Genomic DNA, 13,080 nt, shown 5'->3' on the forward strand with positions numbered 1-13,080 from the left:
TTCTTCCAGTAGAAAATTCCACTGTAGCGACCGGTACATTAATGGGAAATCCTAAATGTTTGAGCACCCTCTATGAAACGTCAAGTTACCCCACAGCACCCCCAAAATAAATCTCTGGCGCCGCCACTGAGTCTGACTATTTGTGTTGGGGGGGCCCGACTTTTCTTTTTCTCCAAAAGGGGGGCCTGACAGAAAAAGTTTCAGAACCACTGGATTAGCACTTAATAATTTGTTGTATGAGCATCCTGGTTATTGTTATTGCTGTCTTGTAAACTTATTTGGCATAGAGATTGTATCTCTCAAGAAAACTAAAATATAGTTTTAGGTTTACCACAGGAGGGTGTGAACCTTTTCTAACAACTTTCTGTTTATCAAATCTAATGTCTGATCTTAGAAACAAAAGTTTGAAAAGCATGCTTGAATGTAAACGCAGACACACAGAGTTAGATGATAAAAAAAGAAACAGGTGAATGTGACGGAATGAATAAGATGTTGAAGCAGACGGACCCAGTCTTTAGGTTCGTTATGGCGTCCTCCACTCCTCTCTGGTTGTATTTGCCCATGTACTGGTGCATGTCTGGGTAGTTGGAGCGGATGTTTTTTTCCGTACTCCCGTTGGGCACCGTGCCAAACTTCAGAGGTGGGTACTGCTCCTCGGGATGCTGAAACTATCGGAGCAAAGGGAGGCAAGGGAGGGAGACGGAAGGGGCATGAGACACACCAGGCTGTGCACCAATCTGCCTGACCTATTTCTGTCCACTCTCCAGACTTACAACACTCCATGCACAGTCAAACAATTCCGAAGAGTGCAGTGTGTGGACTTAAAGAAGCATTTAGTACTGACTTTAAAGCATTCAAGAACTGTGATAATTGAGTTATGTTAAATGCGATTTTATTCATTTTCTAAATTCCTGCGCTTTAATCAATTTAACATTCAAATGCACCGGATTTGGCTCACTCTAAGACTTTAATTCTCCTTCTGCTTTCCCCCTACTTAATCAGCATTCCGGCAACGAGGTACCTTTTTGTCCGAGAGCCCTGACACTGTGTCAATGTACTCCTCCTGGATCATGAAGGCTGCCAGGTTAGCAGTGTAGGAGGCCAGAAAGATGACAGCGAAGAAGGCCCAGATCAGCACCATGATCTTACTGGTGGTTCCTCTGGGGTTCTCCACTGGCACAGAGTTGTTGAAGACAATAGCCCACAAAAGCCATACCGACTTCCCTATAGTGAAAGTAGAGCCTCCAGCCTCTGGACAAAATAATGCAGTGGGAAATATAAAAAAGAGAGGAAAAAGAGACCGTAATGAATTGTTGTAACATTAGTTTTTTTTCTAGATCAGATCCAGCCCGTACACGGCCCAATTGTGAATTCATGAATGTGTGACTACAGATGCAGCATCCGATCAAATTAAACTTCACTGAATGATCTGTAAAATAGGCTTACTGTATATGAAAATACCTCAAATGCTCATTGACAACAAAGCTCACAAAGTGGTGACTATACGTTTTACGGTTTGCAGCCTTCAATTCAGCTGCTACAGTTCGTAATCTTACAAATGATTTAACCACATGGTGCAAGTCACCATTCAAAGGGATCAAACACTCTTTATACAACAGGAGTAAAGGAGGAAGGAAGGAGAGGGGTGAGAGTGAATGAGAGGGATATATAGGAGGATGACAGAGAGGTAAAATTATGTGGAGCACAGCAATCATGCAGTAAAAGAGGCGAGTCGGGTATCAGGCATACTGAATATCACAGGGGTACAAACTATGCTGTTGAATAATAAATGGCTGCTTCAATATTGAGAATACTTGGATGCAGTTCAACATACTGAAGGTAAAATGTCCTCTTCGCCACACTCACAGTAAAGGATTTAGGGAAGCGCATTCAAAATGTAAATCGCTGCATTCTGAATGTGACAACTGACCAATCAGACAGCAAGATTATTATAAAAATTTTTTTTAAAAAGAAACAAAAAAATTCATTATCATACAAAAAAAATCCTATTTGAATTTCATCCCTGTGGCAAAAGCAGCGGACTGCACGCAGAGCCATCTATCAGACAGAAAGACTGACATCTTTGATCCGTCACTCACTCTTGCCGTTCGCGAGACTGCGATTGTAGCCCACAGGGCTGAAGAACTCAAATATGAAGACGGTCACAGCTACTACGGTCAGGCACATGACGAACATCATCACCCACACCGCGGGACTGTAGGGCTCTTTGAAATAAAGCAAAGGGAGGAAATTAACATATAACACAAGGGCTTATTAAACCACTGCATTCATATATTATTAATATCATCATTATTATTTGTTTTTCCAGATTAGTTGAGGTGAACAATCACTTTCACAAAGCATAATACATTGCAAAAGAATCACAGCAAGAACAAATACAGAAATACATTAATTTGTAGATAATGTTAAAATAACTATGCAAAGTGACAATTGTCACAATTGTTCCTTTAAGAGCTTTAGAATCAGACAGAGAGGCCAATTCTCTTAGTTTCAAGTTTTTTGAAGGCTATTTCAAGTGCGGGAAGCAGAGCACATAAAAGCTTTCATTCCTAGTTCAGTCTGTGCACTTGGAACAGACGAGAGAAGACTCAATATATGATTGAAGACTAAAACTACAGTCAGATTTCAGATCATGGTAATTAAAAACTGGTTTATAGAAGGATCAAGAGCGTTTAATAACCCTGGCACATTATGTACTATATACTGTATACAAAGGGAAAGAGCACCATAGGCAGTGAAAATAGCTCCCCCTAACACTGCTTCTCTTTTAACAATCATCTTGATGCAGTCTATAGGCCAATAAATGTTTTCCCGCCGGAGCCTCGAGTCTGCTGACAGAGTGAAACTACAAGTTGTGAAGACACGAGCAGCTAAGAGAAAGTAAGGGCTAATCTAGATGTAAGGACCAGCAGCCAAAGACTGCTTTATGCAAACTCAACACTTCCCGATTAGATTAGATTCTGTACATCAGCGGGGCTTCTCACACAAACACGCCTCACCTAAGAAAGCGGATGGTGATACAGTTCCGTTGCTACGGGAGACCATGACACTGATCCCCGTCTCCACAAAGGGGACGGAAAAATCCACGACCTCCGACCTCTCCTCATTGATAGTCAGCGAGCCAATGGCCATGTCGGCTCGCTTGTACACCACCTACAGGGAACGAGAATCAGTGTGAGACAGAAATCTAATAATGGGTAATTCCTGTGGAGGTTTCAGAATGACAAAACCAATCTTTTACAGTTCACAAAGGTTTATGTCCAGGTGAGATGGTGACATTTCTGCACCCTGACCCTTTGTACTTCCTCAAATATGCCTGCATGGGAAAAGGCCAAGGATTCAATCTGGTACAAATACTGAACACGTGTTTCTTCTGCATCTCTTTAGCATATAAAATGAGGGTAGGGCCCTTCACCCCCCTGCCACCATCTACAAAACCTGAAAACTGCTGTGTGTGCTGATTGTACAAGTGAAATGTTAATCTACATTAGACATGGCACATCCGCTCTTCAGAGCAAATCAGCAGAAAAATGAAGCGAAGCGGAAAGCAAAGCACCCTCCCCTCAACTTTGCCAAGTCTCTGGATTACCTGATCAAAGAAAGGCAGCTTTGGAATATCTGATCAAAAGACAGACATTAGTTTTTGTAAATAAAAATTGCTTGGTATTTTGCATATGAAAATAGATTCGACTGACAGCGCTGGCCGCGGCTCAAGTTATAAATGATAGTGCAGGAGAGCGTGGTGGAACTGTTGGGAACCTGTGACAACTGGCGTTTGGCAAGTTTCCTTCTGGGACAAAGATAGAAACAGCGGGCTGCTTCAATGAAACAGCAGTGCCGTATCGATCTCAGTATGTGAGCATGTGTGTGCGCTTGTTTGTTTGTGTGTGCCTGTTTCGTTTTTTTTTTCTGCCAGCATCTCTGTTTTTTTCTTGATGGGAGATCATGAACCCCAGTGTGTATTGCTGCGAAAATATCAAGGACAAATCACAACTAGCCAGGGGGTGTCTGTAAACGTGTGTGTTTTTGTGCTTCTTCGTGTTTGTGTCTGTGCAGATGAACAGACTGTAAGAGACTGCGTGCTCGTTGTATATGTTAGCCATCTAGCTTCTCTGTCTACATTATGTAACTGTGCATTTTTTAGCCTCCATATCAGTATTTGTGTTTGCAAAAGTGTGTTTGTGTAATAAATGACAGCTGTCTGAGTCTTGGTAAGTTTTAAGTGGCCATAACTCTCAAAACGATTGATGTGGCACACAGCGTCTAACTGGTCACCCAGGTCCCAGGAACAGAAATATTACTATGCAGCTTCTTGACTGAAAAAGCAACAAAACATATGCGGAGGCATAAATATAAACTTACACACACTCACAGTCACACACAAACAACCTTCACAAGAGCGAAGTGACACGGGACCGACATCGAGAACACATTGCTCACAAAGGCAGACAGGCAGAACCACAGGTACAGACACGTACAACACACACACACACACACACACACACACACCCACACGTACAACACACACACACACACACACACACACACACACACACACACACAACACACACACACACACACACACACACACGCACACACGCAGGGACTTGCCTCTCCAATCATTCCGTTCCAAACCCCATCAATTTTCTTCCCATGTTTCCCATTGGTCACTAAGTAAAGGTCATAGGTGAAGCCGACAATCTTGGCCAATCTCTTGAGGATGTCAATGCAGAAGCCTTTGCAGCACTGCTTCATGGGAGCCACGCCCTCATGGATGACACTGTGAAAGAGGAAAAAACTTTTTAAAAATCTGAGTAATAGTGTCAAATAATAAGCCTTTAAAGTGTGCATCCTGAGTCGCGTGTTATAGTCTGAGAGGAAAGGAAAAGGAGAAAAACAGAATGAAATGGCCACTGCGGAGAGATATTGTGGCCCATCAGTTGGTGACAGGTTTGATCGACCAGTGTAGGATAGGTGCCGTCATCCCTCGGAAGCGGATGAACCATAAAGCTCCACTGCGGTCGTATCTGATTCAGGACCCGTGAGTCATTCCACTGATCCTCTGGAGAGCAGTCTGTTATTGATTATGGTCAGGGAGTGAAGAGACCATAGTTTTGATGTCACTTTCACTGGATGCCATGATGGGAGCTGAGGAACTCCATTCATAACACTGGTAAATAAAGTAAGGGCTACATCTCTGTCTTTTTCATTTGATCTCCTTGATGATGATTATTATGTCCAGCTTTAATAAACATCAACATCGAAATCCTAGTTAAAACACTGGGACCCATAGACCTTAGATCTAAAGGACTCATACCTGGCGTTAAGGGGTCGTCTGCAGGGCACCGAGTCACGGATGCAGGTCCCGGATGCAGCGTCTGCCAGCTCCACAATGACAAATGGCCGTTCCTCCAGTGTGACAACGCGCAGGTGCTGGGCATCGTCAGGTGGTTTAAGGAATGGCCCGTAGCGGGACCATGCTGGGTACCGGAGCCTCAGCACTCCGTTCTCCCACCAGCCTACCTGGAGGAACAGACCAGAGGAAGATGAGAGAGAGGTGGAGCACATTTCAACGATTAATATCATCCATTAAAATAAAATATGTATGGTACATCTAAGTAAAACAAGCTGATTTGGAAAAAAGGGTTGACATGCAGTTTTCCAGCCGTGTAAGAACCTGTATTTGGCTCTTAAAGTTGTTTTTATATAGGAGGGAATATACACTTTCAATTTCACATGCGAAAATTACCAAGTCTCTGATCAAGTAGCTAACATGTTCCGGCGTAACATAAGTCTTTTGCACTGATATGGTTATTCCAACACATACAATCACGGTTGCTAATCATTCTTGAGGGTCGACATGCTCAATGTCGAACTAGAACGTTGAAAGAAAGGGTTGGAAATAATATTGTACCTCAGCATTTGGTAGAAAGATTGTTTCTAGCTAAAACTAGCTTTGCTCAAGATGACGAGTTGTGAGGAGTCCATTTGTGAATTTAGAACTCGGTACGTTCCTTCTTTAATTCAGTCAAGCTGTGTAATCAATGTACTTTTAAATTAGAAATGTGTTAAAGTTTCTATTTGATGATGAGGAAAAATAAAGCTTAGATACTTGGTCAAACTGAAACACCACTATTAAACACGCAATCAGTTTATTTAGGAAAGCTACAACTTAAAGCTGTTCAATTAGAGCACTGTTTTACTGATAAGGAGCCACTCAACATTGGATTTTAAATAAATGTTCAATAGATGAATAAGGCTTTCTTTTGAATAATGATAAAAATACCATAACCTTACACATTTTCTTAGTCACACTGAAAAGGTAAACACAACAAACATTAACACAACAAATCCCTCGCAATACCAATAACAACTGTAAGAAGATGATTTATAAAAACATATACGACTCAACGAAAAACTAAGAAATAATACTTTGTGTATTTGAGAAGGTTATTTTGCCAACTTCATATTTTTTTCTCTAAATATCCAAAGTTATGTGGGTTGGGAGCAATTTCCTGAAATACTTGCGTATGTGCTGATTGATGGGATCACAGGAGTTATTCAGATTTGTTTGTACTATAAATGCACCTAATGTAAAATCACACAGTGCCATATAATTATGTATAATAGCTTTGAGTAGGACGAAAGTAACTATTAGATTCATGTTTGCACAAACAGTGGGCTGTATTGGAAAGATATGGTGAACAGAAATCCACTTTTCAAACCTATAGGCCTTTCAACATCCTGGGAAAAAAGCTTAATGTAAACTGGTGTCAAGCACCCGTCAAAAAGCATTTAACATTTTTGAAAAGCACATTAGGGACTCTAAACAGAGATTAGATTCATGCCCACAGATTTGATTTCGGTATGATTTTATAAGCTGTTTGAGGCTCATGTTTTGAGATGACATTGTTTTGTGTCCACTGTTGACCTAAAATGACTGCCAAGCCTCCCTCTGCTGTATCATTGTCTGCCCCGTCTCTTTGCATTGTTTATATGCCCTCTGGATGTGATGGATGCCTGACATACTCAGCATTTCCAAAGCAGCACGAGTCGTAAACCACACCCAAGAAGATTCAGTGCAGAGTTTGTTCTCTCTTTTTTGTGTGAACCTTCCTCTTGCAGCATCGCTTGACACATCTTGCCATGATCACATGATAAAAGTCTCGTCTACAGTAAGGTGTCAGGACAAGTGTAACAGAGGTGACACGCACAAAAGACAGTGTGCGTGCACACTGTTCACCCAATCTTACAGACACACTGTATACACAAAGAAATACATAACAAATATACAGTCACGCACGCAAAATGCTGAAAAGAATTTGTGTGCATAAGCAGGTCAGTAGAGTGATGTAAAGTTTGGCAGCTGCGATTAGCCTGCCTCTCTTTGTAATGCGCTGGCAGGGAGAAGAGGAAAAGGTGGCAACAATGACAGCATTTCAACTGCACTTCGACCGCAACAGACATTCAATCAACACACTCGGGAAACACAGACAGGAAACAGATTAGTGTGTTCTCCTATGAGCTCTAGCAGACACAAATCCAGAAAAATACACACACAAGCATCAGAATAAGAAAAAAATACTACTTTGGACTCTTCAAATGGATGGAATATTTTTCGGCAGAGAGAGTATTCTGGCTCTCGGGGCAAAAGTTGAGTTCTGGGAGCCTCTTGAAACTTAAAATAATATCCCTTAGCAGCTGTGGGGCATTCATAAACGTTAATTATATCACGGTAATATCCTGGAAGATCATGCTGTATCTGTATCTTAAACAAGCCATGCTAATGCTGGACAACCTTCAGTACTAGTCTGCAGTGTTTCAGTAAGCTGAGCTGGGTGCTCCGGGGCTCTAGGTAATGGTGCAGTCATTGTAAAGAGAACATTAAATATTCAAGGAGAGCCAACAGCGTGGATGTGCATAATAGGCAGATACATGCGTCTTATCCTCATTGTGTGCAATAGGGTTTATGCAAGAAGGGTGTAAGCATATGTGTGTACGCAAACACTTTGTGCCCTCATTTGTGCGTACACATGTATGTACAATGTATGTATGCAAGTTATAGGTGTGGGTGTGTATGTGTGTGTGTCCATGTGTGTGTGTGCGTGTGTGGGCGGGTTTTGTACCCTGGGTTGGCTCAGAGTCGAAGGACCAGCGCAGGAGCTTCTAATTGAAAGGGATTTGAGGGATATGGCAGGAGTCAGCATGTTACGACACGCTGAGACTGGACTCTGGTGGGCTGTTAAAACCAGCAGGAGGCTGAGAACCACCGACGTGTGTATTTTGTGTGTAACCTTGTGTGGGTGAATCCGTGATTATATGTGCAGTGGCAGAGTGTATGTTCTGACAGTATACTGCATGTACAGAGTGGTGTTGAGGTGCTGGTGTGAGGTTGAGAAAATGAGCATTGCTCTCTCTTCTGACACTGACAAGAGTCAAATCCCGGAGTATTAAAGGGAAAACATCTCCAACAGGTGACAAGGCCTCGTATTAAGGATTTCCGAACGAACCACAGCTTTATAGCATATGCATGCCACGCTGGGGTTCTGGAGCTCGACGCACATACAGTTATGTAGACACTCTAACATACAAAACACACGTGAGTCTACAACCAGATGGTAATGACAACTAGAAATCTTCAGCACTACTTAAATCTGTATTTTATTTTTACAGTAAAATGCCTGGTAATACAGGCAGCACAGAGGACAAACAGCAGCTATTGATCAGAGCAACATCAGAACATTGCTTTTAGTAAGGTGACAAAGAATGAAATGTATGAGTATGTATACCTATTGATCTGAGGATAGGTTTTACATTTCTAAAGACTGTCTAAATAGTCTCTCATACCCATATGTACATTTAAAGACCACGATTTTTTCCAATTTAGTGGCGTGAAGTGTTTCTTCCTATTGTGTAAAAGATGGGGGACAAAATCTACAATCCTCTCTCCATCTTGTAATACATAACATTATAATATCCAGCCAGAGCTACTGTAGGTAAAGCTCCAACAGTCTGAGTTAGTAACATCAAGTCTGTTTGAACAAAAATACCTTTGTGTTACTTTTCCTCTGCTGCATTTCAGCAACATTGCCCACTGAATCACAAAGAGGCAAATTCATACCAAAGAAAATAAACTCTTGATTTGGATCATTCAGACTGCTGAAGCAGTATTCATACAGTATTAGCTTTTACCTTGGAAACACATTTTTTGCACAAAACTAAGATTAACTTGTGTAGATGTGGATTTTTTCCTCCATCACTTTCGCTAACTATAGGCATGCACATGTTGTATAAAGACAGACTTAAAAAACATGTTTACCTATCCTTTAATCTTGTGAGGATTTTATCTTTTCACGGATTAACTGATCAATTAGAATCTCCCAGAGGCCATGGTTATGCTTGTTTTGTCAGACCAACAGTCCACAACCCCAAGAGGTTCAATTAACAATTATATAAAATCTAAAAAACAACTTTTTACATTTTACCATCTGGAAATAATATTTGCCCTGCTAAATAAGTAGTAATAGTTAAATGATCTATCAGTTATCAGTTATAAAGTGATTGCTCTATGATTGTATGTTTGTGCATTGTTGGTTTTGTGTGACAGCGCTTTAAGCAGCAATAGCAGAGTTACACAGAGACAGCAGAAAGTGAGGAGGCACAGCAGGAGCACAGAAAGCAGAGTCAAACGGTCAGCAGCAGACTTCCCTCCTCTGCCTCGGGCACTGATAGCCAAAGTGAACTTTACATGGATCTGACCCACGCGACCTGACTACTCTCACTGTCAGGTATATATTCTTATATCCGATGCCAATGCAGCACAAATCTGCTCCTATGGCTCGCATGGAGAGATTAGGCCTCAAGAACCAATCAACAAAAACCTGCTCTGGGTCCAACTGCTAGTCACTTTTGTCCTTGCAACAGAGGACACATGTCCAGTTTCTCATGTATTCCAAGTTAAACAGTTTATGGAATAAAAAAGAATATATTTTGTGCATTATATGATTCAACAGAAAGCATGTCCTTTTCTTCTCAAAAGTGAGACTCTTCATGCTGGAGTACTCATTAGTAGCGATAAGTAACTGATATCATGTCCTTACATCTTCCCATCCACGTCCAGGTGTCCAGGAAATGACATCGAGGAATGGGTTGGCCAGGTAACCGTCCACATTGAAGGAATAGTCACGACCACCAAGCGTTATGTTGCCGAAATACCTACATGGCGATGGATGGGGGCAGAAGGAGAAGTAAGTAAATGACCAAAGATATTATAATATTAGTATATTAACCACTTGTTTTATTAGAGGAGAAAAAAGAAAAAGGGCTGTTCATGATGCAACAGTAAGCCTATCCTATTGTCTCCCTGCTTGAAACTAAATCACAGCACCTCTGTGGTGACAGTGAGGGCTTCTCTGTTAATCAAATCTACAGACAAATGATCAGACGTACAGAATTGTCAGGATCTTTGAAATCAAACGACTGCTGCTCTCTGAATCGGCTGCGAGCTCTTTAGTTCGTCTGATAATAACACAGGACAGACGTGCTAACTGTCGCCTCATGTCATCTTGCTGGCTTCAAAACAAAACCCAAAAGCCTTTTTTTGCATGACAGACAGCCTCATATGGCAGAGCAGCTTGTAGTTACAGAGAGTGAACAGCAGGTAGCACTGCAAAAAAAAAAAAATAATAAAAAGGCAAACATCTCCCTCTTTGTGTTCGACACGGATTATAAACAAAGAAGAAAGAGACCATTAATCATTCCCCTATAATCGCCACGCTGTTTGCGCTGTGCTTAAATAACTGTAAATAAACAAATTCATTATATGTTTGGCCCATTACAATGACCACACTTAGAGTAGTCTCTCTATACAAAATCATGTGTGAGGTGTGCATGTGAAGCAAGACAATACAAGAACATAATACATCCACTTGCACTACCTGTTAGAGTGTGCTGCTGCCTGTTTGCACAGCCTACGAGGAATATATTAAAGCCAGCTCATTAATATACATGAGATATGGTCCGCTTGCTACAGATGCTGGGGTAATTTTGCCAACTCACAACTACACGCACTAACAACATCTATTTTGCATGGACGATAGCCAGCTCCAAATTCAGATATCCCCTCAGTGCCTGCGCTCTGACACCGAATCTACCGACTCCACCCATACAGTATACCTTCCAGCTCATCCTGGCACCAAACCAACTCGTTTCATAGAATACACCTGATCCAGTCTTTCTTCCTTTTTCATATATTTTGTCCAGAGCTTGCCAACTGCCTCCCCTCCTTCGTCTATCTCACTTCCCTCCTCACATTTTCCCTTAAGAGCGTTCCTCTCTCCTCTTATCTCCCTCTCACCTCATCCTGCCTCGCAGTCTCTGGGTCTGATTGGCGTCCGTCATGCAGTTGGTGACAAAGTTTGGCCCACCCGTTGTTCCGTAATCCTTGCGCATGGCCACAGCTCCGTGAGTCAGCACAGAGACTCCGCGAGCGATCCTCCGGCGGGGTTCGTCCCTCCAGCCCTGGGGCCGCACGGCAAACACAGCCCGTGGCAGGCTCTCCATGCTCAAACCTGAGAGAGCCGGCCCCACGGCGAACCACATGTGCGAGGCCCCGGCCTGACCGGCGGCCCAGGCGGCTTTGAAGACCAGCTCTGCCTCCTCCTGAGAGCAGTACAGCAAGCGCACCTGGAGGACAGCAGGAAGCCAGGGAGGGAACAGGGACGAGGGGAGACACACACACATACACGCTAGTGAGATAAGGAGGGGACAGGGGAGACGTGGAAAGAGACAGAGGGAGGGAGAAGTAAGGGGAGAAAGATAGAGCTGGAGCAGAGGTGCACCTGAACGGGAGAGGAGGAGGTTGGATAGAAAAGGCCATATCAAGAAAAATAACAAGGGTGTTTTTGGGGGAGGTAAGAGAAAAAGCTGTTAGCTGATAAGGTTCGTTGGAGTCGGACGTATGATTCAGGGAGGGAAGCAGACACAGCAGAAGGAGGGAAGACTGCATGGCTGCATGTTACGCGTGCTAACCAGGAGGAGCCAACGGGGTCAGTGCTTAATGAGCCCGGGCCTGATAAAACGAAAGTTAGTTATGAATTATGAAAACAGGAGTAAAACATGAAAGGGAAAATGAGAGAGAGAGATCGGGAAGCGGGGAGGAAAAGGAAGTGTGGGGGGTGTGGGGTTAAAGACCAAACACACCTGAGGGAAAACAAAGGGGGAGAGGTTAAACACTGACACATGTTATTAAAAGCATGGTGGAGAAAAGAATCTGGAGACAACAGGCGATAATGATGATGATGATGATGATGATGGAGCAGATGGAGGAAAGAAATCAGAGGTGGGAGAACAGAAAAATGTCACTCCTTGGAGGATGGAAAAGAGGAGGGGGGATGGTGAGGAGAAGTAAAAAAGGATGATATATTTTGGTGAAATCAGGGCCTGGAGAGATAAAAGATATTTGTAAAAGACAGGGGAGGGAGTGTGGCTGGGGAGGAAGAGAGAAGAAAACATTCAAGAGAGTGAGAAGCAACATAGAAAGATAGAGCAGTGACAGTATATGAGCTTTCTGCTGAAAGTGCTGAGGTAAGGAAGGGAGAGGAGGGAGGGAGGGGGAGGAGGGGGGTGGAAATTGACCAAAGAGGGTTATAAAGGGTAAGAGCTGAGAGGAAAATGAAAAAGGGGGGAGAGGGTTAAATGCTGACAAATACCTTAAAAGACAAAAAGAGCGTAAGCATTTAAAATAAAGCAAGAACTTAAAGAAATGATGCGCTTTAGAAAATTAGACAAAGATGAATCAAAGGACAAAAAAAAAAGAGAAAGAAAACTCTTTCATAAAAGAAGAGTAGGGGGGGAGAGAGTCAGGGACACAGACTGAAAGCACATTTTGAGAATTGCGCCTTCATTGAATTTTGAACTGTAATGGCTTGGCAAAACAATACTGCCTGTATGCCAATAAACCTCCAGTGAATTAGGCCGGGAATGAGAGTGACAGAGGGGGGAGGAGGAAGGGGAAAGGAGGGAGGAAGAGGGTGAAAGACGGAGAGGGAGACTGAATTA

At 42.7% G+C, this 13,080-nt stretch overlaps 1 protein-coding gene across 14 annotated transcripts in view; it reads right to left on the minus strand.

The window, feature by feature from the left end:
• grin2db (glutamate receptor, ionotropic, N-methyl D-aspartate 2D, b) overlaps positions 1 to 13,080 on the minus strand; it is a 118,740-nt gene that overhangs the window by 24,051 nt on the left and 81,609 nt on the right. For all 14 annotated transcript variants that reach the window (XR_013809953.1, XM_079691321.1, XM_079691325.1 and 11 more), the window contains 8 exons: positions 11,378 to 11,706; positions 10,122 to 10,236; positions 5,339 to 5,544; positions 4,633 to 4,801; positions 3,021 to 3,174; positions 2,100 to 2,225; positions 1,022 to 1,251; positions 508 to 668 (listed from right to left, as the gene is read on the minus strand). Coding sequence is in view for 13 of the 14 variants with exons in the window: in XM_079691321.1 (XP_079547447.1) it covers positions 508 to 668; positions 1,022 to 1,251; positions 2,100 to 2,225; positions 3,021 to 3,174; positions 4,633 to 4,801; positions 5,339 to 5,544; positions 10,122 to 10,236; positions 11,378 to 11,706 (1,490 nt within the window). In the remaining variant the exon portion in view is untranslated. The remainder of the gene's footprint in view (positions 1 to 507; positions 669 to 1,021; positions 1,252 to 2,099; positions 2,226 to 3,020; positions 3,175 to 4,632; positions 4,802 to 5,338; positions 5,545 to 10,121; positions 10,237 to 11,377; positions 11,707 to 13,080) is intronic.

This window comes from Notothenia rossii, assembly GCF_949606895.1.
Source record: "Notothenia rossii genome assembly, chromosome: 7".
NCBI lineage: Eukaryota > Metazoa > Chordata > Actinopteri > Perciformes > Nototheniidae > Notothenia > Notothenia rossii.